Below are 27,994 nucleotides of genomic sequence, written 5' to 3' on the forward strand. Positions count from 1 at the left end.
ATGTTTACCGTGATGACCCGCCAGCCGTGTGAACAAGCAGGTAAGTGTCAGTCACTGGATGGCCAGCGTGACTTTGTCAGATCCCGGGAGAATCCCAGCTTTGGTTCGCAGCTCTTCATCCATACCTCCTGTGAATGGCTGTTTATCATTGTTTCTAGACGCCGTGGCTCACCTAGGTTTCACCCTTGGCATTCTTCAGATAAAGTCATGCTTTCCACAAAGCCACACGAAACAAGGGCTAACACAAATGTTGGCTTAAATGGTTTTTCCTGTTTGTATAATCCATTATTTTGGCTCTTGTGGTTTCCTTACCTAGCTATGTGTAAGGTGTGTGCTATGTATTGTTGACTTGGGGATGAAAACGGATAGAGTTGCATCTGGCACAGGGCTTGCTACACCCTCCATTCTTTGGGGTCAGTGATATGATAGGCTGCACAGGAATCCCTCCCCCTCCCGGGTGGGTCAGTCAGTCTGTCTGTCTGTCTGTCTGTCCCCCCTTCCCCCTCTTTCCCCCTCCCACACACTCCTAAGCCTGCCCAGCCTGGCTCCTTGGCTCCCCCTACCTCCTCTCCAGGCTCAGGTAGGCACCAGCAATTAACAGTGTTTGCCCAGCCCTAACTACTGCACAGCTCTAGGCTGTATTTCTTCATGAATGAGACCTAGCCTAGTCTGTTCACTTTGTAATAAGCTTTTTTGCTGGGTAAGTGTTTGCTGAAGGTAATCATAGCTTTTCACTTGGAAAGTGCTGAAGCCCCAAGGATTCTGGAGGCCAGCCCATGGTTGTGGTCAGGAGAATGCTTACATTTCACACACCCCTCCCCTGGAAGAGGTTCCCTTAGCTATGCCCTAAACTGCTGATTCTCGACTTCCAAAAGGGTATGACTTGAGGACATAAAGACTAATTTATATGAAATACTTTGGAAAGAGCAGTTGTGCTACAGGAGATGGTTTATATTGCATCGAACATGTCTCCCAAAATACATTGGAATTTTAACACACATACTGTAACATTCCACATACAAGCTAATTGGTTACATTCTTTCCTACGGAAGATTAAACTTGGCAGAGTAACTCTACTATGTCTTGTTGGGAAAAAAAAAATCCCTTAAACCCCTGTTACTGACACTGATGAGGTTTGAAAGTAGGAGTGAGTTCATCTCTGTGGATTCACTTGTTTCTGTCTGGCTGGGTAGGTTTTATCCAGAGCACAGAGGAGTGATTCAGGACCCCTTCTGATGCTCTGAGGTTCAAGGCCGCAGAGCTAGGTTCTCCTCCAGATTTATGATGGGTGCCTCCACAATGAGTAACTTACCCATAAGTCACCTCACATTTGTGGATTAAGTGGAGTGGGTTTCCAGAAGTGCAGTTTGGTCAGGTGGTGGGCATGTTTGAGCTTTGGTAAATACTGACAAATTGTCTTCCATGGATACCATACCAGCTACACTCCCGACAAGGGAGAGGAGGAAGGGATTAGGTGGCCACCTTTGACATCAGGAAGTGTCTATGACTTGTCTATATTGACAAGCAGGAGTTCCCCATCCCCACCCCTGTTCTCCAAGCCGCAAGCAAGGTAATGCAATTGGATATGGGCTGCAACTAATTTGATTAAGGTGGTGCATGCAGCCTTTGTTTTCTTCCAGGAAAAATCTAGAAATAAAGAGGAAGTAAATCATAGTCTGGGAACGTTCTGGAATAGGGCAGAATACACCCATGGCTGTTGAGGGGGTGGGGTGATGGAATTGAAATTGTAGCATCCTCATCCTACACAGCAACCACAGGGCCAACTGAGGGACCAAACGCTTGAAATATGACGGAGGAATTATTTATTTTAATTAATTTGCACTTAAGCAGCCAATTTCAAGAGAAATATTGATATTGTCTCATCTTCTATAATTATATCGTATTTCAGCCATTGGGCACCATTTGTATTTATGCCTTAGTATTTTACCAAGACTTTTTTTGTCCTGGAACTCGCTTTGCAAACCAGGCTGGCCTTGAACTCAGAGATTCACCTGCCTCTGCCTCCCAAGTACTACGATTAAAGGTGTGCACCACCACTGCCCTATTATTTAGTCAAGGTTTGGTTTGTTTGTTTTTCTAAAGTACAGGGTCTCAGGCAGCCCAGGCTGACTTTGAACTTTCTGCATAGCTAAGGCTGGACTTGAACTACTGATTCTTCTGACTCTGGGCCCTCTGCTTTTGGAGTACTATGATTATAGGCCTGTAGTTTCAAGCCTAGCCAACTTCAATGTTTTAATTAACTAGGTGTTATATTTTTTACACTACATATAATTGGTATAGAGAGAAATGGTTAGATTTTCATTGTACTCCCGAATTGGGTAGTCTCACCTTCTGAACGCACATGTTTTAGGATTGTGTATACAATTCTTTCATGTTTGTTTGAGACAGAATCTCCCTGTGTAGCCCTGGCTGTCCTGGAACTCTCTATGTAGACCAAGCAGGCCTTGAACTCACAGAGATCTTGCCTCTGCCTATTGAATGCTGGGTGCCACCAGGCCTGGCATGTATGCAATTATTAAGAATTACAGAATTCGCTGGGCGGCGGTGGTGCATGCCTTTCATCCCAGAACTTGGGAGGCAGAGCCAAGCGGATCTCTGTGAGGCCAGCCTGGTCTACAGAGCAAGATCCAGGACACCAAAACTACACGGAGAAACCCTGTCTCAAGAAAACAAAACAAAACAAAACAGAGAGAGAGAGAATTACAGAATTCAAAAGGTGAATTGTACAGAAGAAGCTAGTTCGATTGATTTTCAAGTTTGTCCCCAAAGGATTTTGAAGGGCTTGGTGAGTTTTGACAAATACAGGCACCCCACACCCCATAGTCCTGTGCACATGGAGAGCAAGTCCACCACTGCAGAAACGCCCATGTTTCCTTCCCATGAGCCCCCTGCCCCAACCCTTCAGGAGACCACTCTTCCCTATGTGTTCCCGCCTCACTTTATAGCTTTGTATAAATGAAATCATTTCCATTTGCTAAGATCCACAGTTCTAATTCCTTTCACTGAGATTAAGCAAAGAATCATATCATGTTTTAGTAGAAAACCCAGATTTTTTTTTTTTTTTCTGAGACAGGGTTTCTCTGTGTAGCCCTGGGTGTCCTGGAACTAGCTCTGTAGACCAGGCTGGTCTTGAACTCACAGAGATCCACCTGCCTCTGCCTCCTGAGTGCTGGGATTAAAGGCGTGCACCACCACTGCCCAATTGAAAACCCAGATTTTCAATCTGCATTTAAAATTTTCATTTTACATTTACATATTTATTTACCTGTGTGAGTGTGTGTGTGTGTGTGTGTGTGTGTGTGTGTGTGTGTGTGTCCTGTATATAGAGGTCAAAGAACAGCTTTTGGGTGTTGGAACTCAGGTCACCATGTTTGGCTTCCCACTGCAGGCTTCAGGGCCCTCTCCCGGACTCCAGCCATCGTCACCTTGGTAGTCTTGCTTGTGAGCGTCGTGGTGCTTGTGACACTCACACTCATCCAGATCCATCACCCTCAGGTCCTCCCTCCAGGGCTGAAGGTAAGCCAGAATGGGCCACAGCATCAGCCATCCTAAAACCATAACTTAAAGGAAAACTCTCTTTCCCTGCCTCCAGCTGGAGAAAGCAATATGAGACCCATCGAGAAGGGGGTGCTGGGCTTGTGATGTTCGAGGTGCAGATTGAGGAGTGACACTTTTTCCAGGGACTGGGTGGCCTTGCTTTGACTTCTACTATAGGATACAAAGATAGAATGTGTACCCAAGAATTGCATGTGTATAGTGCCTGCTCTTACTAGTCAATCAGTTTCTGGAAAGCATGCAATCTGATCATGAGTGAACAGCGGGGAGACATGGGCTCCTGGTTTTAAGTGTTGAGAAGTCTCTTTGAGCCGTATTTGTGCCATTTCTCTTGTCTAAGACATGTGTATGGCCCCTCCAGTCCCATCAGGACTTTGTATATAGGTCCAGTGACCTCTCTGAGTTCATCCCCAAATGGCCTGGTGCTTGATTGCTGGCCTTCACTCTGGGGAGATGGCTGGTAGGGTAGGGGGTGGGCCTTGAAATGAAGAGTGATGAGGAGTGATGATTCAGGGAGCCCTGCAGTCATTTTGGGAATCAGTCAGCAAACATTTTATGTAATACCCCAAACGGTAATATTTTAGGCTCTGAAGGCCACTTAGTGTCTCTGCTGCATGCTGTTGTTAGGTTTGGGGATCATTAAAAATGTACGAAGTCTTCTTAGCTGGAAGAGGCTCCATTAGGGAGCAAAGTCACTCAGCTGGGTTATTTGACTCTCCTTTAGTAGTTACACTTGGTCTCATGTCTTTTCTCCATCTTCTGCCACCAGCAACTGCTCAAGGCTGTATTTGGAGCAGACAGATTCAAAACATAAGGAAGTAATATTACCTGGGGTTCCATGAGCAGCCTTGCCTGGTATTTGGATGGGTTGGAGTAAGATCTTTTCATTGTGGTGGTTTTTTGTTATTTTTGTTTGTTTGTTGAGATAGGGTCTCTACACAGCCTTGGCTGTCCTGGAACTCACTATGTAGACCAGGCTGGCCTAGAACTCACAGAGATCCACCTGTCTCTGCCTCCCTAGTGCTGGAATTAAAGGTGTGGAATATTTTACTTAAGAATCTCAGTGGTCGCCAGGTGGTGGTGGAACATACCTTTAATCCCAGCACTCGAGGGGCAAAGGCAGGCAAATATCTGTGGATTCAAGGACAGCCTGGTCTGCAAAGTGAGTTCCAGGACAGTCAGAGTTGTTAACACAGAGAAACCATGTTTTGAAAAACAAAACAACAATAAAAAAATCTCGGTGGCTGGAGAGAGAGTTCAGTGATAAAAAGGGCTTCCTGCTCTTGCAGAAGACCTGAGCTCAGTTCCCAGAGCCCATGTTGAGCCACCTACTACCTCCTGTAACTTCAGGAGATCTGATGCCCTCTTCTGGCCTGCAGGGGTACCTGTACTTACATGCACATACCCACACACAGATATACACATATACATGTAATTAAAAATAAAATAAAATGTTTAAAAGAAATCTCAGTCCTTATGAAGAATGTAAAGGGGAAAAAATGTTTAACCTATGATGAGAGAAAAGCAAATGGTCCTGCCCAAGGCATCAGCTGAGGCAAGAGAAGCTGTTTTTCCATGGCTCTGCCTTTTTCTACAAACTATGAAAAGTCAGGACTGCAACAAAGATCATACCTTGTCTTCACACTTCTTATACTGCTGCTTGTTCGAGTGAGCACCACCTCACACAGGGCAATTTGTCTTTCTTAACCCTCGTGCCAACTGTGGAGGTGGCAGTGCCAACACTGGCTGACCACCATTTTGCAAAGAGACAGACATTTGTCTAGTGAGTCGCAAGACCAGACCGGAACTGAAATCAGCCCTCCCTTCCCACGGCTAGGCTCTCTTCCCTCCTCCTGCTTCCCCTGACCCTGAATGGAGTCCAGGAGGAGAATCTCTGTGGGAGCTGCCCTGGTTTGCTTTCTGTTGCCATGATAACGGAACCATAACCAAAAGCAGCATGGGGGTAGGAGTGGTATTTCAGTTTACAGTCTATCCTAAAGGGAAATCAGGGCAGGAGCTCAAGGCAGCCCTCGGACATCAAGAAAACAACCAAGAATCAAGAAAATGGTCAATAGACATGCCCACAGACTGGTCTGATGGAGGCAGTTCCTCCGCTGAGGTTCCTTCTTCTCAGATGGCGCCAGCTTGAGTCAAGTTGACAACCAATCCAACCAGCACAGGAGCACGGGGAGCAAGAAGGGGCGGGGCGCCCTGATGCAGGAAGCCCTGTCGAGCTGGGGGATGTGGGGGATGGGAGGGAGGACCGGGACCACCTTGGAATGCTGTAACTGTAGCCACATACCTGGGCCCCACATTTCAAAGGGACCAGCTCTAACTTGACTTCATGTTAGTATCTCTCCACAGGACATGCCTACCCTGAGCCTGTGCTCCCCTTTCTAGAATGTGCTGTGGTGCCTGGATCCTTAAGTCAGGGTCTCTTAACTGCTGGTCTGAGAGGTGGCCTCAAGGTGGCTGCTTGTAGGAGTTAGAGCTAAAACTTCCTGTCAGCTAGTGACAGGGCGCTATTGTGACATTGTGGGGTGGTTTGAAAGAAAATGGCCCCCAAAGGGTGTGACACTATTAGGAGGTGTGGCCTTGTTGGTAGGTGTGGTCTTGCTGGAGGAAGTGTGTTACTGTGGAGATGGGCTTTGAGGTCTCATATTATCTCAAACCACGCCCAGTGAGACAGATCACTTCCTGTTGCTTGCAAGCCAAGATATAGGACTGCATGCCACCATGTCACACTATGATGATAATAGACTAAACCTCTGAAGATATAAGCCACCCCAGCTATAGTTTCTCTGTAAGAGTTGTCCTGGTCATGGTGTCTCTTTACAGCAATAGAAACCCTAATTGAGACAGACGTCATGGTACAGTATTCATTACTGTACTCATTATGCATGTGTTTGTGGTGATGCTGTTGCCAGCAAACCCACGGTGCTGCCAGCTGAGTAAAAGGACAGCGTGATGCATGCTAGCACTAACAGAGGACTGTCGCTGGCTTGCATAGTGTCACACTGCACTAACAGAGGACTGTCGCTGGCTTGCGTAGTGTCACACTGCACTAACAGAGGACTGTCGCTGGCTTGCATAGTGTCACACTGCACTAACAGAGGGCTGTCGCTGGCTTGCATAGTGTCACACTGTACTTTATATTCTTATGGAGCGTGTCATTACTATTTACTGAACAGCTGGTAAGATTGCATATACCTATAATCCCAGCACTCACAAGCCAAGCTGGCCTGGGCTACATATTGTCAGAGAGAGAGAGAGAGAGAGAGAGAGAGAGAGAGAGAGAGAGAGAGAGATTCTTTTGGAATAGCTGCTGGCCCTGGCCACAGTCGCAGGGCACAGGAAGTTGCCTGGTTTGGATGGTCCATTTTGCTTGAGTGGGCGGATGAAATGTGAGAAGAGACAGATGCTCTGGGCAGAAGCAGGGCAGATGACTGACAGCTGGCAGAGAGAGCCCCACATGCAGCTTTGCTTAGGTTTGAGAGACCTCTGTGTTTCAGTTTTCCATGGTATGGCAGGGTAGGGCAGAGTGCTGCAGGGGTGCAGCTGAATGACTGTAAGGGCCCTATAGCTTTGGTGGTGTTTATGTTTTCATGCCACAAGCCCTGTTTTGCTTCCGTGCAGCTGGCTGTGGGCTATGAGGCACAGCTTCACCTGTGCCCGAAGTGTTTGTTGCCCCCATGAAAGGGTATGACACCTGCTCTTAAATCCAGCCTTGACTTGCCTGACCTTGACTGATGCAAGTTTAAGAGCAGAAGCATTAAAGAAAAACTCAATCAAGGGTCAGCAGTGTCCCCAGTTCCTTGCATGACTGGTCTGACCTGCTTGGCAAGCTTGAAGAGTAAACGTGATGTCATCACTCTTGGTTTTTTTCACCCAGGCCCCCCACCTGCTTTATTACCACAAATTCCCAAATCTTCCCTTTGAGAGTTTTCTCACCCTCCCTCTCTCCCATCATGGCCATCCATGTTTGAGGTTTCTCTGTCTGTTCCCAATACCCTAGTGCCACTCCCCTGTTTTAGCCACTGGTTGTCACCGTTGAAGAGGGTCCTGAAGAGTCTTAAGGGTTCAGGGATTGACTTCCCCTCAGAGCTGCTCGGCCACGGCCACGTTAGTTGGCCAAGTAGAAGATCACAGGCTTCTTAGTTCCCATGCCCATGCTCTACTGATGTTCTCTGAAGTACAGTCACTGAGCAGGCTGGGTGAAAGTCATCCCCCCTAGCCCTCAGGGAGCCTTGCCCAGTCTCCTAGATTTCTGGTACCATGCTATTCTGATTTTGAGGCAGCAAGAAGTGTATAAGTGTTTCCTCCCAACACAGGCTGGTTTACCTTGCCCGGAGCCAGCTTTGCTCCTGGAGTGTAGTCTGAAGGATCTTCTATCCAAACAAAGGCAGTATTTGATCACAGCACATTAGGCCTGTTACTCCACAGTTGTCTCATCAAACTTGATTTCCTGGGACTCCGTGACGCCTGGGGACTCTGAGTACCGACGGGTCTGAGAGTTGCTGCGGCTTAATCCTCAGTCTGTTCTCATGTCAAATAGGATGATTAATACTAGCCGTATGAAGGCAATAAGGCTTACTGAAATACCAGGTAAAGTTAGTTCCTAGGGTACATCTGCTCAGAAGTCTGTTACTGTCCCCTCCTCTGAGAGTGCTAGTAACAAATCTAAGACGGCTGACCTCACGACCCGTGACCCTCACGACCCGTGACCTGTCACCTGTACTTTTGCTTTCAGCAGAAGACCACGCAGTATTCAAATGTTGACCACCGGCTTCATTATGAAAGACTGTTCCAGCTAGGCTTTGGTAGTCCACGCCTTTCATCCTAGCACTTAGCAGGCAGAGGCAGATCTCTGAGTTGAGACTAGCCTAGCCTGGTCTACAGAGCGAGTTACAGGATGGCCAGGGCTACACAGAGAAACTGTCTTGAAAAAAACAAACAGAAAAACAAAACAAAAGAAGAAAAAGTAGAAGACTGTTCTCTGTTCTTTCTTTGTTTGTTTGTTGAGATAGGTTTCTCTGTGTAGTTTTGGCTGGTCTGGAACTTACTCTGTAGACCAGACTGCCTTCAAACTCACAATGATCGGCCTGCCTCCTGTCTCCCAAGTGCTGGAGTTGAGGGCATATATTGCCATGCCTTGAGGAACACACTGGATGTGTCACCAGAACCACATTCAAGCCATGCTTCCTTTTTGACAGCACACTGCCCATAAATAACCCATCACCTCCTAGTTCCCACCCCCTTATCATCAGAGCATCCACAGTGGGTCCAGTGATTTAAGCAAATAATCTCTAAATATGGGTTAAAATATTTTTTTCCACTTTGCGAATGTGGGCACCTGGGGAGATGGCTGGGGGGGTGGGAGGGGTGCTGCACAAGGGTGAAGACGAAGTACAGTGGCATCTGCCCCAGTTCTAGCCCTGGGAGGTGGAGATGGCCAGCTAGTCTTGGCAGTTGGTGAGTGTCAGGTACAATGAGAAACCTTAGCCCTAAAGACAAGGTGGAGCTGCTGGAGAGAGAGCTCAGCACTTAAGAGCACGGGCTGTTCTTCCAAAGGGTTCTGTTCAATCCCAGCACCCACATGGCAGCTCACAGCCATCTGTGACTCAGGGAATCTGATGCCCTCTTTTGACTTCCTGTGTGTACCACGTACCAGGCATGCACATGGTACACACAGACATACAGGCAAAACACCCATACACATAAAATAAAAATAAATAGATCTTAAAAAAATAAGGTGAAGAGTAATAGAGTAAGACCCCCAATGTCAGCCTCTGGCCACCACATATGTTCACCATCAACACTTACTGTACACACACATGCACAGACACCACATATGCCAATGAGGTGGGTCGGTGTTAGACGCGGAGCTGGGTCCTGTTCCCCCACCAGCAGGTGCTGGGGAGTCCAGACACTGTTAGAAGCCCAGTACCAGTTGGAGTTACAAAGAGTGGATACTCTACCTTCCTTCCAATCTCATCCTAGGATCAGTCCTGAGGCGTCACACTCTGGGAATGCATGCTTCCTTTTTGAAGGTTTGAAAACAGACTTGGGGAACGGCAGATTCCTCTCAGTCTCTCCGAACTCTTTTTTTTTCCCCCTGTGGGTTGGCACCAGGCATGGCAGGGCCAGTGACAGGGGTGGTGATCAGTTCCTCTGTAGGGGGAGGGGGAGAAATCAGGCTGATCCTCCAGAGGCCTTGGCCTCTTCAGTGCCTGGCTGCAGTTTCTACCTGCCCTTTAATCTCACTGGGAGTCTCTGCCTGGGACAGATCTGAACAAAGCCAGCCTTGTTTGCCACGGGAATGTCCTGTCAGGATCCCTATCAGATTCATCAGGCTGAAGGGCTGAGGTTAAGGAGCTGTCCGTGAGCCAACACCACTGATTTTCTAGTTCAGTAGACTAGAGAGGTGTGACCCAGGAGCTGGGGCTCATGACAGAAGAGACCTGGAATGCTCCTGCAGGCCTAGACCAGAGAGGTGCTTATGTCAATCATTCTGTAGTTCACAAAAGACATGATGAACTATTCAAATTGGTTTACTGAAGGGAGGATTCCATGGAGACTTGTTAAGGAAGACCATTAAACACATAAATCCTGTGTACAAATGTACAGTATAATCCCACGCTGATTTAGAAACGTAACTGGGGTGGAGAGATGGACTGGCTAAAAGCACTGGCTGCTCTTGCAGAGGACTTTGGTTCAGTTCCTAGCATCCACATGGTGGCTCACACCATCTGTAACTCCACCTTCAGGGGACCTGACACCCTTTTCTGGTCTCCATGGGCACTAGGTGTGCGTGTGGTGCACATACATGCAGGCAAATACTCATATATAAAAATAATCTTTAATATATATATATACATATATACATAACTGTAGCTAGGCATGGTGGCACCCCTGTGCAATCCTGGCACAGAGGAGGCTAAGGCAAGAGAGTTAAGAGTTTTTCTTTTTTTTCTTTTTTGGTTTTTCGAGACAGGGTTTCTCTGTGTAGCTTTGGAGCCTGTCCTGGAACTCACTCTGTAGCCTGGGCTGGGCTCGAACTCACAGAGATCCGCCTGCCTCTGCCTCCTGAGTGCTGGGATCAAAGGCGTGCGCCACCACCTCCCGGGGGATGTGCAACATCCTGTCTGGGACCCAGCTTCATCTTCTCCCATAGGTCAAGAAAAGCTAGACTAAAAGTCAAGAAATAGGAGGAAGGCTGCCCCCTGAAGCCCCCTGGGTGCCCCAGCTGACTCTGGCCTTAGGCCAGCATCCCTAGTTCCACACCTAACATGCATTGATAGTCCAGTTTGGTCTGGGTTGAGTGGCTGGGCTTGCAGGTATAGCTCCCTGGTGCCAGCCCACTTGCTCACACCCGTGTTACCACAGGGGGAGCAGCTGCCAATATTACATTGCTCTTTTGCCCTTAATCGTGTGTACTTCTCCTTCGGAGGGCTGATGGGAATCCTAACATGGCTCTTCCTTGTGTGAAGTTCCTATGGTGTCTTCCCACAATTTCTTTTGGTTGTTTATCTCCACAGTAAGCCTGGACATTCACTGAGACCCAGTGTTATCCCTGGGTCTGGATGGAGCCGGGATCTGGGTGCTCAGCTACTGTTTACCACCTCCTTCACATTCGCTTCTCAAAGTCATCTACATATTAGAATTACATGGGGAGGAGTTACTGTGCCTATTCTTAGAAATTCAGACTTAATTGGTCTGGTGTGGAGCCTCAGCACTGGGCATTTTAAGCTCCCTCCCTCCCCAGGGGAGTCCCAAGCACGACCAAGACTGAGAGCCTACCCACCTCATCTCATCCCTTCCCCAGAGTCCAGGGAGCTGCAGCTGGAGACAAATAGTTCTCTCGTCTTGATCTGCCCCTACCTAAATGAAGCATGTGCATTAATATGGCCAGGGTTCTCTGTAGGTGGAAGTTTCCTGTCCCAACCACCTGCTCCCCATTCTGGCAGCTGCTTCCCAAGTACTTGGCTCAGAATCTTAATTAAGAATATTACTTATAAATGCTCGACCAATAGCAATGGCTTATTACTAACTAGCTCTTATGCTTAAATTAACCCATAAAATTCTATGTTTAGCCATGTGACTTGGTACCTTTTCTCAGTACAACATTCTCATCTTCCTCTGTGTCTGGCTGGTGACTCCTGACTCCGCCCTTCCTCTTCCCAGAATTCCCCTAGTCTGCTCATCCCACCTATACTTCCTGCCTGGCTACTGGCCAGTCAGCATTTTATTAAACTAATTCTAGTGACAAATCTTTACAGTGTGCAAGAGAATCATTCCACAGCAGTTCCCCCTTCTGCTATTTTACTAAATGGACATAGTATCAAGCTGCCTTCAAAATACATCTGCGCTCATAGGTGAGCACAGCTCTCAATCCTTCTCTGGGAAGCTTCTTTTTGTGGTGGACAGCTATTAATACAGAGGTCCACAGCTGGTCAGAGTAAAGAGAATGAGTAACCACAGAGTACTCAGCCCTAAATGAGACATCTGTATCAAACCCCTTCCCAATATAGCTCAGGAAACATTGCAGAAGAGGGGGTGGAAGATTGTAAGAGCCAGAGACGGGGAGGAGCACTGCAGAGAAGTGATGTCCTCTGGGCACATCAGAGCCATTGCACTCACAAGCTCACGGTGGCACAGCACACGACACGTACAAGCTGGTCAACATCCAACATAGATGAAGGGAAGGTTCCAGGGGCTCCACCCTAGCTGAGGAGCTATGGGCAGGTGACAACTGCCGGGAAGAGAGAGAGGGTCAGTTTTCTTAGTTAGTGGCCTCTGGCAGGATGCCTGTGGTGCAGTAGATGTCCCTATACCTACACACAAGGATGGTACTGGACTCAGTGGTCTATGAAAAGACAGAATTACGGGGTGGGGGCATAATGAGGAAAAGCTGGAGAGGGAATTAGGAGTTGATATGACCAAAATAATTTCATGCATGTATGAAATTCTCCAAGAATAAATTGACATCTGAGTGCTCGTCTCAGTGGTCCACAGTGAGATGAGCACTCGGAAGGGCCCAGCCTGCTTCCAACTCTTTTCCTCTTCCCTTCAGTATGGAATTGTGCTGGATGCTGGTTCTTCCAGAACCACTGTCTACGTGTATCAGTGGCCAGCAGAAAAGGAGAATAACACAGGAGTGGTCAGCCAAACCTTCAAATGCAATGTGAAAGGTAAAGGGGGCAGGGAGGCCTGGGCTGGGGGTCAGGAGAGCCTGAAGTACCATGTTGCTGCCCATCTGTGGAGCCAGCTTGGCTTAGTCCCTTCCATCCCAGCCCTCCACCTTGGGGGGATGTGAGGGGCAGTGAATGGGCTGAGATTTCCCCGCTGCAGCGTTCTCCTAGGTGATGATGGGAATCATGAAACTTGTGTGTGAGAAATAAAGGGCCTGCTCCATGCGATAAGAGCAGTAAGCAAGGGTTCAACATTTTCTTGTGCAAATTTTCCAGCTCCCAGTTTGCATGGGATGATGTGAGAAAGCCAGGTGGTACGTGCTTGTAGAGTAGGCAGTGCTGTAGGAGAGGAATACACACAGCACATACACCAAGACAGACAGACAACACACATACACACACACACACACACACACACACACACACACACACACACACACGTATGCTGGGAAACAGGCCACTCAGGGTGACTTTCCCATAGCAGCCAGAGCTACAGACACTTAAACGGAGACCACCAACAGAGGCAAGGGTTGATACCCACTGAGGATGCCCTGAGGGTCTAGACCTCTGGGATGTGCTTGGGTTCACCATCCCTGTGGCTGGCCACCACTCTGAGAAAACAGAAACCCAAATTAGTGCTGGAGAAGCCACGTGTCCTCGAGGGTGTGACAGCTGCCGGACTTCTAGTATGTCATTTCAGCTGGAGTTTGCGGTCTCTGATCCCTCAAGAGTATATATGGATTCCTGAGGCAACATCAATCCAAAGAAAGATGGTTCATTTTTGGGTGTTCTGAGGGTTCTGTGAATCCATCTTGGCCCTTAGTCACAGATAGCATCCAGACTGCCAAGAACTCCTTCCAAGGGGCAGCTAGTCCGTGAGGGTGCAGAGGTGTGCACGTAGCAGAGGTGTGCACGTACACATGACTATGGCAGCCAGAGGACTCCCTTGGCTATCAGCCCTCAAGTACCATCCACCTAGGGTTTTTAATTTTTCTTTTATTCTCTTCCTCTATCTCTCTTTCCCTTTCTTCCTTCCTTCCTCCCTCTCTCTTTCCTGTCTTTCTTTCTTTCTTTCTTTCTTTCTTTTTTTTTTTTTTTTTTTTTTTTTTTGAGGTAGGATCTCCCACTGAGTCCAGTACCATCCTCCTTGTGTAGATCTACTGCACCACAGGCATCCTGCCAGGGGCCACTCACTTAAGTCTCCCCCCCACTCACCCCCCCCACCCCCCCCACCCCCGCGCCCCGCGCCCCACGCTGGGATTACAAGCACATACCATCACACCCGCCCAGCTTTTTACTTGAGTTCTGGAGGACAGAACTCAGGTGCTTGTGTTTACATTGCAAGTACTTTATCACCGAACCATCTCCCCATCCCCCAACTTTTTATTTAAAAGTCTATTTTACTGTTGTTTGTTCTAAGGAAAGCTAGTGAGTTCTGACTGCTTGCTCTTCAGGATCTGGAATCTCCAGCTATGAGAATAATCCCCAAGATGCCCCCAAGGCCTTTGAGGAGTGCATGTTAAAGGTCAAGGAACAGGTCCCGGAGCACCTCCATGGATCCACCCGCATTTACCTGGGAGCCACAGCTGGGATGCGCTTGCTGAGGTAAGGACTAAAGGCACAAAGCAGCCCATGTGACCAAAACAGCCAAGCATGTCACTGTTTCTGGGAGCAAGCCCAAGAGAAAAAAGCCCATATTCTGCTGTAAGTGTAGGCTTTGATGGCTGGGAAACTTTTAGCTATTATTTTCATAGCAAGAAAGAAATACTTCTAAAATTGGGTTCCTTCTCTGTGGTGATTTTACCAAGAAGTCTAGAAAAGGTCAGATTGGCATGACATCTGATCACCGGGTATCCTGTACTTCCTTGGAGAATAGTTATTGTTTTTGGCATGGGTAAACAGTCAGTTAAATTCTGTGGTAAGCTCAGCCCTTAGCCACGTAGGCTCTACCCTGTGCAGAATGTTCCAGAGACCTTTGTAAGCTAATGCAATGTCTAGTCCTCACCCAGGGCAAAGCCTTTGGAGTTTTTATGGAACAAACATCTCATTCCATCCACTGTTCCTGCTGAGCTGTAGAACATGACATTGATCCTAGGGACATATAATATTTGTGTGTGTGTGTGTGTGTGTGTGTGTGTGTGTGTGTGTGTGTGTAAAATCTTTGTTTTGTTAAGATAGGGTTTCACACTGTTGTCCATGTTAGTCTGCAACTTACTATGTAGCCCAGGCTGTCCTTGAACTTATAGCTATCCTCCTGCCTCTGCAAATTATAGGTCACCATGAGTCACCATGCCAAGTTTAATGTCTTTTTTGTTTTTGTTTTTGCTTTGTTTTGTTTTCCTGAGGTGGGCATTGAACCCAGGACCTCGCACATGCTAGGCAAGTGCTCTACCAGTGAGCTACATCTCCAGCTGTCTCCATTTCTTCATTGTAGTAGTACTTTGACCTTGAAATAGAATTTTTAAAATAACTCCAGAAAAAAAAAAAAAGGAATGTAATCTGTCCAGGGTACAAGCTGCTCAGGGTGTTGGAAGTAAGGTCCCCTGCTCATGATCCCAGCAGGAGAAAGGACCAGGCAAGCCTGGCACTTTAACACCATCACGTAAAGAACCCCAGAGCATCTGCTGCTGGGTAGGACCTTTCTGGATGTTTCTTTATCCTTACCATTGCCTAAAGCAACCAGGCCTTTTCCTCCTTCCCTCACTGAGCAACCAAGCACCCAGCTTCCTTTCCCCACTAACAAAGGGAGAGTTACCTCTATGTGAGCTTTCTCTAGAGCAGCGGTTCTCAACCTTCCTAAAGCTGCGACCCTTTAATATAGTTCATGTTGTGGTGACCCCAACCATAAAATTATTTTCGTTGCTACTTCCTAACTGTAATTTTCTACTGTTATGAATCATAATGTAAATATCTGATATGCAGGATATCTGATATGTGACCCATGTGAAAGAGTTATTTGACCCCCCCAAAGGGTCACGACCCACAGGTTGAGAACTACTGCTCTGTAAGATAACATGGCAGAAAGGAACTATGATGACATTGTGCCTGGATAACCTGGTGTTACTCTGCTGTCAAGCCTCTGAGGGTCACATGCTGGTGTTAGGGACATGAAGACATTCATGTCCCTTCCTGGTGAAACTCTTTCAAGGAATACAAAGGCTGAGCCTTTCCCTTCCCCTTCCATTCTAAGCTCATGTTTTTTTTTGGATAAATGAGGCTCCTTTCTATGATGCCCCCAGAGATTGTAGGTCACTGCAGTGCCCTCTCCGGTCTTACGTCCTCCACTGACCTGAGCCAGAGCAAAACAGATAAGAAGTCTTTCTGAGGGCTGGAGAGATGGCTCAAAGGTTAAGAGCACTGATTGCTTTTCCAAAGGTCCTGAGTTCAATGTTGCAACCACATGGTGGCTCACAACCATCTGTAATGAGATCTGGTGCCCTCTTCTGGCCTGCAGGGATACGTGCAGACAGAACACTGTATACACAATAAATAAATAAATAGACAGATAAATAGATAAATAAATAAATAAATAACTAAAAAGGAGTCTTTCTGATTGCCTACCTCCTGGCAGAAGGACCAGCTGGGGCAGGGGAGGGCAATGACAAACGGGGCTTCCACCAGAAGCTATTCTCCTACCTGGCAGTCCTGCAGGTAACCAAGTGCACCCCACCTCCCAGCCGCCCTGGGAGAGCTATCTACTGAATGGGCTGGGAGTTGATGGGAAACCCACCCTGCCTCGATGCTCAGTCTCTTGTGTTCTGTGCCTTGCATAGGTTGCAGAATGAGACAGCAGCTCATGAAGTCCTTGAGAGCATCCAAAGCTACTTCAAGTCCCAGCCTTTTGATTTTAGGGGTGCTCAAATCATTTCTGGGCAAGAGGAAGGGGTGTATGGATGGATTACAGCCAACTATATAATGGGAAATTTCCTGGAGGTGTGTGGAAAGAAATGCATGGTTTCTTATCTCACCATTTACCCTGTCCCTGTGGGTGATAGCTGAGGTGGAGGTCCTTGCTCGGGGCATTCCTTCCAGGTAATGCAATGGGAAGCACTCAGGGACACCAGCTCAGGAAGGCATTTACATACTGAACCAAATGCGTGGATGAGGCGAGAAGTCACATCACTTTGCCGGTCATAAGAAATTTGGGAGGGATCTAAACTGAACCCTGGGCTTCGGATGTTTAGAAGGGTAGCTTGAGGATGACCCTTCCAGGAGGCTTATAATCCCCTGGAGATTAGAGTCCTCAATCTTTGTCTAGAATCCCCAGGGAGGAGTCTTCATTATACCCCTGGCCTCCTTACTGTCCCCTCCCTGCAGAGGACGTTGAGACCACATCCCAGACTAGACTTTTGATTCCCCCACAAGTATATTTTGAATTTTCAAATTAATTGGCATGATTAATCTTTGGGAAATCTCACGAGACTCCACCCTGAAAGGCCATAGACACAGGGGACACATTTCCCTGCAGGTGTGTGGGGCAGCACACAACCAGGCCCTCTATGTGACACACAGCTTGTGAGCTGCATGCATTTGTGTTACTGATTTAGCTTATGATCCCTCACATATGAGGAGAGCGCCCGCCCTGAGTGCTGCCACCTTTCCTAGCAGCAGGACTTGGAGCTTGGGTGGAGAGCCCTGCGAGTGGAGACCGTGTCTTCGCCTTTTCTTCTCATTTCCTTTCCCCACCGTGCAGAGGAACCTGTGGCACATGTGGGTTCACCCGCACGGAGTAGACACCACAGGAGCCTTGGATTTAGGAGGCGCCTCCACCCAGATATCCTTTGTGTCAGAAGAAAAGATGGAGCCGAATGCCAGTGACACGGTGCAGGTGTCCTTATATGGCTACACGTACACGCTCTACACACACAGTTTCCAGTGTTATGGCCGGAACGAAGCAGAGAAGAAGTTCCTGGCGATTCTTCTGCAGGTACTGAGTGGGAGGTCGGAGGTCTGCCTTGAGTGTCTATCCTCACTCCAGTCTGTAGAGTAGATAGAAATAACATCATAGTCTCATGGGATCCTGGGTCTCTTCTCCCTTCTTCTCTTCCTGTCTCCCTTTCCTCCTCTGTTGGATTAACCACTTGCAGCAAATGTAAGAAAAACTAGGGAGGATTGGACTTCAGTGATAGCTCAGTTGGGGAAGAGCCTGTTGTGAAAGCGTAAGGACAGGAGTTGGATTCCCTGGACAGGCACAGCCAGGTGTGCTGGTGCACATCTTTAATCCCAGCGCTTATGAAGTAGAGGCAGGAGAATCTCTGTTAGTTCAAGGCTAGTCCAGTCTACATAGTGAGCTCCAGGCCAGCCAAGCCTACATAATGAGAGAAGGCCAGCATGGTGATGTGGGTGCTCTGGGGCAGAGGCAGGCAGATCCCTTGGGCTTGCTGCCCAGCCAGTCTGTCCTACTGGGCCAGTTCCAGACCAGTGAGAGAACCTGTTTCAAAAAGCAAGGTGTGGAGTGGAAAGATGGCTCAACAGTTGGAGGATGGGCTGCTCTTCCAGAAGACAGGAGTTCAGTTCCCAGCACCCATGTGGTGGTCACAACCACCTACAATTCCAGTTCCAAGGGATTGCACACTCTCTTCTGGCTTCTGTGAGCACCCAGATGCTCACATGTGCATGTGTACATATGCATACAAACACACACACACACAATAAATACTTAAAAAGCCTAGGTGGAGAGGCACATACTTTTGATCAGAGCATTCATGAGGCAGAGGCAGGTGGATCTCTGTGAATTTGAGGCCAGCCTGGTCTACATAGTGATTCCAAGCAAATCAGGGTTACATAGTGAGATCCTTTCTCAAAATAATAATAAAAATAAACAACAACAACAACAACAATAATAATAACAACAACAACAATAAACAACTTACTAAAAGAAATGAAAACCAAGTGGATGGCACTGGAGGAACAACACCTAACATTGACCTCTGGCCTCCACAGGTGTGTGCACATATATGCACCTGTGAGACACACACACACACACACACACACACACACACACACACACACACACCAGGTCTTCAAGCTTGAGCAGCAAACACTTTACTGACTGAGCCATCCATCTCCCTGCCCTCCCAAATTGTTTTAAAATAAATCTTTATAAATTTTATTATCAGCCAACGTTTGATTCACCTGCCTGTTTTATACATGTATATACCAGGTCACCTGAGAAGGTTCTTAGGATTCCCGCTCTCTGGCAGCAGTGTGCACTGTGCCTCTCTTTTGGCATTGCAGGGTAGTGGTGGGGAGAATCTTCCAGAAGGAAGCTGTTCCGTCTCACACTTCCCCGTTGTCCCTCCAGAACTCTCCCACTGGAACCAATATCAGCAACCCCTGCTACCCTCGGGGTTACAGCACCACCTTTGACTTGGGCCACGTGTTCGGCAGCCTGTGCACTGAGAAGCAGAGGCCGGAGAGCTACAGCCCCAGTGACAAGGTCACCTTCACAGGAACAGGAGACCCATGGCTGTGCAGGAAGAGAGTGGCTTCTGTGTTTGACTTCAAAGCTTGCCAGGAGCAAGATGCTTGTTCCTTTGATGGCGTTTACCAGCCCAAGGTTCAAGGATCATTTGTGGTGAGACCAAAGACCAGTTGGCAGGTGGGGGGCCTCTGCACCCCCGGGGAGTGCCCCCTCCCTCCCTTTCCTTCCTCTGCCCTGCCGTCTTTATTCCCTCCCCAGATAGCTCCATAGCACACTCCTCTGTCCTGCTCACAGGCATTCGCGGGGTTCTATTACACGGCCAGTGCACTAAACCTCTCCGGAAGCTTCTCCCTTCCCTCCTTCAACAGCAGCAGCTGGGAGTTCTGCAGACACACTTGGATGGAGGTCAGTATCAGAAAAGAGAGTGAGTGAGCATCAGGACAAACAGTGTTGCAGAATGTGTGTGTGTGTGTGTGTGTGTGTGTGTGTGTGTGTGTGTGTGTGTGTGAACATGTATGGGTGCATATATTTATGGATGTGTTTCTTTATGTATATGCATGTGATTACCCCTCTAGTGGTGGTGGGACCTGAGAGAATGGAGCTGATAAATCAGGTGGACTAGCCAACTTTATTCAGAGCATCGGAATAATTTGTACTCCGAGGGTTAGGAAAAGTCACCTGAGTAAAGTGTACAATCACAAAGACAAGCCACATGTGGCAAAAACATGTTTTTCCATAGAGGCATGTAAATAAATAACAACGGCCAGTTGTGATGAATAACATGAAATAAACTCACTCCTCTCCACTACACCTGGTGGGGAGCATGAAAACAAGTTCCAAAAACAATTCTGTGTTCTGAAGACACTGAGGTCACAAGACTCTTGTCTGGTTTTCTTGGAGTCTCCTTATGAGCACTCAGAATTCCCTCCACACGACTCCATTCTTGGACAGTGTTCTGTAATGCATCCACGGATATATATGTGATACATAGGTGAGCATGTGTGTACCTATGCATTTATGTGTGTCTATGTGCGTATGTGCATATTGTGTGTTCAAGGTTAGCATGGGCTATATGACACCCTATCTGAAAATAAAAAATGAAAGAGAACAGCATGGTAGGTTGAAGCTGCACGTGGTGTAGATAACCTCCGTGACCTTTGGATTATGGGCAACACTGGCTCCATATTTTGGTTCTTGTGCAATCCTGTTATTTGTCATTTCCATGGAATTCCCAGTGATGGGTTCCGAAACACTGCTGTCACCCTCCAGTGCTCCCACATGCACACTTTGGGATTCACCTGCCCGCTGCCCTCTCAGGTGTCTCTACCTCCTTTCCAGCTCCCGTCCCTGCTTCCCAGGTTTGACGAGGTGTACGCCCGGTCCTACTGCTTCTCAGCCCACTACATCTACCACCTGCTCGTGAACGGATACAAATTCACGGAGGAGACTTGGCCTAAGATACACTTTGAGAAGGAAGTAAGTCAAAGCACAAACCCTTTTCTCTTTTTCCTTGCCATAGAAAGGTTTATATGCATGGATGTAGAAGAGAGGTCAAAGGTTAAAGGATGACCTAATCTTGCTGGTCACCTGTGAACACCCCAGGAAAAGAAGTGAAAGAATATGTAGCCCAGCCTGGTCTGGAGCTTACTATGTAAGTACTAGGATTAAAGATGTACACCTGCACTCCTGGCTTATAATTTGTTTTATAACAGAATAGTTAAGTGCTCTCTGTTATACAAAAGACAATGTAAAATACAGCATTGAGGGCATGAGGGGCTCACATTAGCTCCTTCTCATTAAATAAGAATTTTCTCTTTAAAGTAACCTGAAGTCACTGTGTTTACAGACAAAACTTAGGCCTTCTTGTCTCGGTAATAGAATGATGGTAATTGGCAGATGATAGATGATAGGTAGATTAGATGGATGATAGATTGGATGGGTGGGTGGATAGTAAAATGGTAGGTGATAGATGATACAGATAGTTGAAAGATAACTGGACAGAGGTGGACAAATACATTAGACACATGGATACATAGATGATAGCTAGATAGCTGGACAGATGTTGCCTAGTGACTAAGATGTTTAGGAAGTGGAAACTCAGCTGTTTCAGGCAGGACTTGCCATGTGAATCTGTCTGGTCACAACTGTGTTCCCCAGTTCCCATAGGATGTTCTCAGTTCAGGAATAGTTAGAATAAAGCCTGCAGGATGTCTGGAGCCGTTCTGTCCAGTACCAGCTCTGGCAAAATTAGATTAATCCAATCAATATCCTGAATTAAGCCTGGGACTGTCTATTTTCATGTAAGTTAAATTGAGTCATCTAAAAAAAAAAACAAAAAAAATATGAGGATGTCTGGAGGTGTGGACTGTTGGTGGCCTATGTGCTGAGTCCTTTCCTAGCAAGTGCAATCATCTGCCAAGCACATTTTAGAATGGAGATCTCTGCGCTGAGGAGACATTCTTGGTTTAAATTTCCTTCCAGGGGCTGGCCAGATGGCTCAGTTGGTAAAGGCACTTCCCAGTGAGCTCTATGACCTGAGTCAGTCCCCAAAACACATATTGGAGAAAACAACTGACTCCTGCAAGTTATTGTCTGACCTCCACACAGGTGCTGTTTCATTGTTTCATGTATGTTCAAACACACACACACACACTGGAAATGTTTAAAATTTTACTTTCCTTTAATCAAAAAAAAAAAAAATTCACTCTTGGCCAAGGGGTTATCTATTTACAGTCTAGTTTCTTGAGACAGGATCTCCCTATATAACCTTGGCTAGCCTGGAATTCATATAGACCAGCCTGGCCTTGAACTCCCAAAGATCAGCCAGTCTCTGCCCCCTGAGTGCTGGGATGCTGAGATGCTGCCACACAGGGCATGGTGTGTGTGTGTGTGTGTGTGTGTGTGTGTGTGTGTGTATGTGTGTGTGTGAGAGAGAGAGAGAGAGAGAGAGAGATGGGTGATAAGAATGTTACATATAAGAACCCCCTGAAAACAGGGGTTGGGGATTTAGCTCAGTGGTAGAGTGCTTGCCTAGCAAGCACAAGGCCCTGGGTGGTTCGGTCCTCAGCTCCGGAAAAAGAAAAAAAAAAATGTAAACAGCCAGGTGGTGGTTTAGTCCTAGCACTTTAGTCCTAGCACTCAGGGAGGCAGAGGCAGATCTCTGTGAGTTCTATAAAGTGAGTTCCAGGACAGCCGTGACTATACAGAGAAATCCTGTCTTGATAAACTAAAAAGAGAGAGAGAGAGAGAGAGAGAGAGAGAGAGAGAGAGAGAGAGAGAGAGAGAAAGAAAAGGGAACATACCGGATTTCCTACACAAGCACTGAATACATTTTAAAGACAATAGTCAAATAAGAATAGAATAGACCCAGGAGATACTACAAAAATATAGAAAGCAAGAATGAACAATTTTTAGGAAAAAAAAGTAACACTCAAGAAAAAAGAAGAGCCAGGTATTAGTGCCTGTGAGCCTGTGAACCTGTGAGCCTGTGACTCTGACCCTGTGAACCTGTGACCCTGTGAAACTGTAAGCCTGTGAGCCTGTGAGTCTGTGAGTCTATGAGTCTGTGACCCTGTGAAACTGTAAGCCTGTGAGCCTGTGAGCCTGTGAGCCTGTGACCCTGTGAACCTGTGAAACTGTGGAACTGTAAGCCTGTGAGCCTGTGAGCCTGTGAGCCTGGCACTTGGAAAGTGGAGGAAGGAAGATCTAGAGTTCAAGGCCAGCCTGAACTACATGAGACGCTGTATCAGAAAAAAAAAAAAAAGAAGAAGAAGTTTAGGAGATGGCTCAGTTTAAGTGCTTGTCACACACGCATGAGGCCCTGAATTCGATCCCCAGAATCTATGTTAGAAAAAGTCAGGCATGGTAGTGTGCCTGTGGTCCCAGTTCTGGGGAAGCAGAGCCACAAGGGTCCCTTGGCTTGCTGGCAGTCCAGCCCAATCCAGCCCATTGAGCCCCAGGGCCCATTGAGAAACCCTGTCTTAAAAGGTAAGGTGGACAGCTCCTTAGGAACACCAGAGGTTGACCTCTGGCCTCTATACACACACACAGCTGTGCACATGCATACTTGTCTCCCCAAAAATTAATTAAAAAAATAAGAAAAATCTATCCATCCAGCCCCAGGATAGAAAACACACTACCTGATAGCAGCTGGGGACGGAGTTGGTAGGATACAGTATTTAGCACAGACAAGGAGTCTCATCTTGTCAAATAAAACACAGATACCATGTTTAAATGTGTGTGTGTGTGTGTGTGTGTGTGTGTGTACATGAGTGCAGGTGCTGGAGCATGAAGGGCTGTTGGGGCCCCACGGTGTGGGTACTGGAACTGAACTTGTGTCCTCTGCAACAGCAGTCTGCACTCAACCGTTTACCCACCCCGCCTCCCGCCGCCCCCCCCCCCCCCCCACACACATACCATCTGAGGCAAGAAAGGAGAAAAATGAATTCAGGGAAGTAGCACTAATGGAGATCGTTAAAGCAGGACATTAGAAGTCAAAATCATCAACATCATCAGTCACAAGGCTTAGCCTGGGCTATGGCTCAGTTGGTAGAATGTCATCTAACATACATTGTACCTGGGTAGAACCCTAGCTTCCTCAGTACCCCACAAAACCAGGCTTGGTTTTACACCCCTAGGCCCCAGCACTCGGGTGGCAGGAGATGAGGAGTTCAAGGTCATCCCAGCTACAAAGTGTGTTTGAGGTCAGCCTGGGAAGCTAAGATTACCAGTTCAGTTATGAGACAGACATGGTCAGATATTTAAAACTCAACAAGCCAGGCTGCTTCTCTGGTTATTGCTTGGGGTCATTGTAGCAAGAACAAAGGGGGTGGTTTGGAAAGGGATTCTGACATGTGCTGAAGATCTGTAACATCCTGTGCTAGCCAGGCTTGGTGTCAAACACCTATAATCCAGTACTGGGGAGGTGGGAGCATGGGGACTGGGCGTTCAAGGTCATCTCTGCTACATAGTAAATTCAGGACCAGCCTGTATCTCATGATAATATACAAATTAAAAGTTTAAGAAATAGAGCTGAAGAGATGGCCCAGTGGTTAAGAGCACTGACTGCTCTTCCAGAGGACCCAGGTTCAATTTCCCAGCACCCACATATAGCTAGAGTTTTCCTGCCTGGCCCACAGTCAGGACAAATCTCTGTCACCCACCAGTCCCACAGCCGCTCAGACTCAACCAAGTAAACACAGAGACTTATATTGCTTACAAACTGTATGGCCGTGGTAGGCTTCTTGTTATCTAGTCCTTATATCTTAAATTAACACATTTCTATTAGTCTATAAGTTGCCATGTGGCTCATGGCTTACGGGTAACTTACATCTCACTTGTCATGGCGGTGGCTGGCAGTGTCTCTCCCACTCAGCCTTCCACTTCCCAGAATTCTCCTCTCTCCTTGTCCCGCCTATACTTCCTGCCTGGCCACTGGCCAATCAGTGTTTTATTTATACAGAACGATATCCACAGTACCCACATGGCAGCTCACAACTGTCTATAACTCCAAGATCTGACACCCTCACACAGACACACATGAAGGCAAATGCCAATGTACATAAAATAAAAATAAAGTTGTTAAAAAATAATATACAAATTGAAAGTTTAAAAATTTTTTTAATATCAAGCAAAGGGCCAGTGAAATGGCTCGGTGGATAGAGGCACTTGCCTCCAGGACTAACTAAGTTGATCCCACTCTAGGATACACATGGTGGGAGGAGAGAATCTATGATCTTTACATGCATGCTGTGGCATGCATATGTCCACATGATGACACACACACACACAAAGTAGAAGTATAATATGAATAAATGAATAACAGGCAAATACTACCCACAGAGGAAACCAGTGCTGTCATTTAGTATCTAGCTAAACAATTTTGAAGAAGAGCATCACTTGAGATTAAGAGTACAGATGATAAATTTGGTTCACTATCAAGATTGCAAACTCAAAATATGGAGATGCCTAAAAAAAACAGCCTCAAAATGTGATAGTAAAAAAGCAGATAGAAGACCAGATGTGGTGGTGTTTACCTTTAATCCCAGTACTCGGGAGGCAGACAGGAGGGTCTCTGTGAGTTTGAGGCCAGCCTGGTCTACAGAGTGAGTTCCAGGCTGGGAGGAGTCACCTAATGAGACCCTGTATTTAAAAAGAGGCAGAGGAAAGGGAGGAGAGGGGAGGGGAGGGAAGGGGAGGGGAGGGGAAGGAAGAGAAAGGAAGGGAAATGGACCTACCAGAAGAAATGAACACAGTGGGCTTCTCATTTGGGGGGCATGCTGTTCCTAGGAATCAATCTTGGGTTGAGTAAAGGCCTTCTAACCCTTTCCTTCCTTAACCACAAACGGCCTGTCTCCCTTCAGTATGGGGATGCTCTCACTGCTGGGACTGTGCCTCAGCTTAGCTGGGCTTGTAGGGAACTCAGTTTTCTGATTGTCTGCAGTACTGAAGGGGGGACCCAAATTCTTTGTGGCTGTGGTGCAGTATCGGAACATAGGCAAACCCTTGACTTCTTAGACCATAGTTCTCTTCAGAGTGCCCCATGGGGCTAACAGTAGTGTAGGCTGGAACCAGCCTGCAGCTCTGCCTGAGAACTGAGCCATTGCTCTCCTCAACAGGTGGGGAACAGCAGCATTGCCTGGTCCCTAGGCTACATGCTCAGCTTGACCAACCAGATCCCAGCTGGAAGTACGCTGATCCGCCTACCCATACAGCCACCGGTTTTTATGGGAGTCCTGGCCTTCTTCACGGCCATTGCCTTGCTGTGCCTGGCATTTCTTTTGTATCTGTGTTCAGCATTCAGGACAAAGGGACGATCTGAGAATGCCTTCGACCAAGCAGTGGATTCTGATTGAGCCTTCCAAGCAGCAACTGGAGCCTGAGGCTGCCTATAACCCTCCAGAATGACACCAGGCAGTGTAAGCAAAGTGGCTGCCACTTGGACCTGCTCCATGGTTAAATGCCAAGGTCATGTGCCTCTCAGCTACTGGTTCCTGCCAGAACACCTCCTAGGAGCCCCTCAACTACCCAGTGAGAGTTGCCCTGGCAACCCCTCCCCACCTGATTGTTTGTCCACTGGGAATCAAGGAGACACAGGCAGTCAAGGTCAGGGTCTTCACTCCATAGGAAGTTGAAAATATAATCATTTAATGTGGACGAACTGACCACAGGGCTCAGTTTCCAGTTTCTCTCCCTCACTATTCTTCCTAGCAAGGCACCCATGAAGGCTCTGACTGGGACATCTCACCCATGCTGTCCTGTAGATCCTTTCTAAGACCTTCTTGTCTTTTAGTTTTGAGTCCAGCCCCAGCTCAAGCCACTGATACTTTCTTTTAGCAATCCCATAAGCATTAAGCTCCCTAACTGGTAGGATGTATCATTTAGTGGGGAAGATGATAGTGTAGAGTCTCAAGTAGCCCAGGCTAGCCTCCAACTCACTATGTAGCCAAGGATGACCTTGAACTTCTGATCTCCTCCTGAGCACTGCAGTTATGGATATGAGTCACTACACTCAGTTTATGGGGTGCTGGGGCTAGAACCCAGGGCTCCATGCATGCTAGGCAAGTGTTCTACTAACTGAGCTGGATCCCTAGCCTCAGAAGACTCTGGAGCTCAGGACACATGGAAGTCCCTAACACAGTAGCTGTTCTCATCGTGGAATTCGCACTTGGGACTCTGGTCATGAGATTGCTATTCGGTGTGCATCCTCCTCCTTATGTAATTGTCACACTGCTGTGCCCTCTTCTAAATCACACCCAGTCGGCTGCACTGACCCGGCAGGCTCTTGCTCCAGGCTGCCTGTCCACTACCATCATGGCATATGTTTCCCCACCACCCTCACATGTACTCAATCCTGCCCTAAGACACCCCAGTCTGGAATTTCTGACCAATTACTTACCCCAATTACAGTTCTCCCTGAGCAGCCACTACACATCTTGATTTGGGGGGAAACTAAAGGCAGTCTTGGGAATATTCACCTCCAAAGTGGGATAAGAAAGGGCTTGAGCAAGTCCATTTGCTACAAGCTACAGATCAACGCTGTTTCGTATGGCTGGTTGTGGACACCATATGGAATAAACTCTTATTTTTATTTTGTAATGTGTATTTGTTAAATATAGATGCCCTTTCTCCTAAGGAGATAGGATGGTATTTTTAAAAAGAAGAAAGAGTCTCACTATGTAGCTCTGTCTCTGCCTCCTCGGTGCTGGGATTCTATGTTTTATTTTTTATTGACTAACTTGAGTTCTGGGTACTGAACACAGCTCTTCAAGCTTGCATGTCTTTTACTGACTAACTGGCCATCTCCCCTGCCCTTGTTTTGGTTTTGAGACAGGGTCTTGATGCATAAATGAGAAATAAAAATAGGGGCTGGAGAGATGGCTCATTGGTTAAGAGCACTGGCTGCTCTTCTAGTGGACCTGGGTTCAGTTCCCCACACCAATATGGCAGCTCACAACTGTCTGTGTCTCTAGTCCCCCGGGGTCTGGTTCCCTCTTCTAGGCTCCTCCAGCACTGAATGCATGTGATACACAGCCAGACATGCAAACCAAATGCCATATACATAGAAGTTAATAAATAAAAAACCTTTTTTAAAAAAAAGATTTATTTATTATGTATATAGTATTCTGCCTGCAGGCCAGAAGAGGGCACCAGATCCCATTATAGATGGTTGTGAGCAGCCATGTGGTTGCTGGGAATTGAACTCAGGACCTCTGGAAGAACAGCCAGTGCTCTTAACCTCTGAGACATCTCTCCAGCCTGACATTTTTTTAAGATTTATTTTACTTTTATTTAAAAGTTTTTT

General features: G+C 47.2%; 1 protein-coding gene across 1 annotated transcript; it reads left to right on the top strand.

The window, feature by feature from the left end:
* Window positions 1-27,284, top strand: Entpd3 (ectonucleoside triphosphate diphosphohydrolase 3). Its single transcript, XM_059267184.1, has 10 exons — window positions 1-40; window positions 3,410-3,537; window positions 12,650-12,767; window positions 14,222-14,372; window positions 16,541-16,700; window positions 17,461-17,694; window positions 19,072-19,344; window positions 19,486-19,596; window positions 20,530-20,667; window positions 25,809-27,284. Exons 1-10 carry the CDS (start codon window positions 1-3, stop codon window positions 26,043-26,045), a joined length of 1,590 nt encoding a protein of 529 aa, XP_059123167.1. The 3' UTR covers window positions 26,046-27,284.
* Window positions 27,285-27,994: the final 710 nt, after the last annotated feature.

Source organism: Peromyscus eremicus, chromosome 7, assembly GCF_949786415.1.
Source record: "Peromyscus eremicus chromosome 7, PerEre_H2_v1, whole genome shotgun sequence".
NCBI classification, from domain to species: domain Eukaryota; kingdom Metazoa; phylum Chordata; class Mammalia; order Rodentia; family Cricetidae; genus Peromyscus; species Peromyscus eremicus.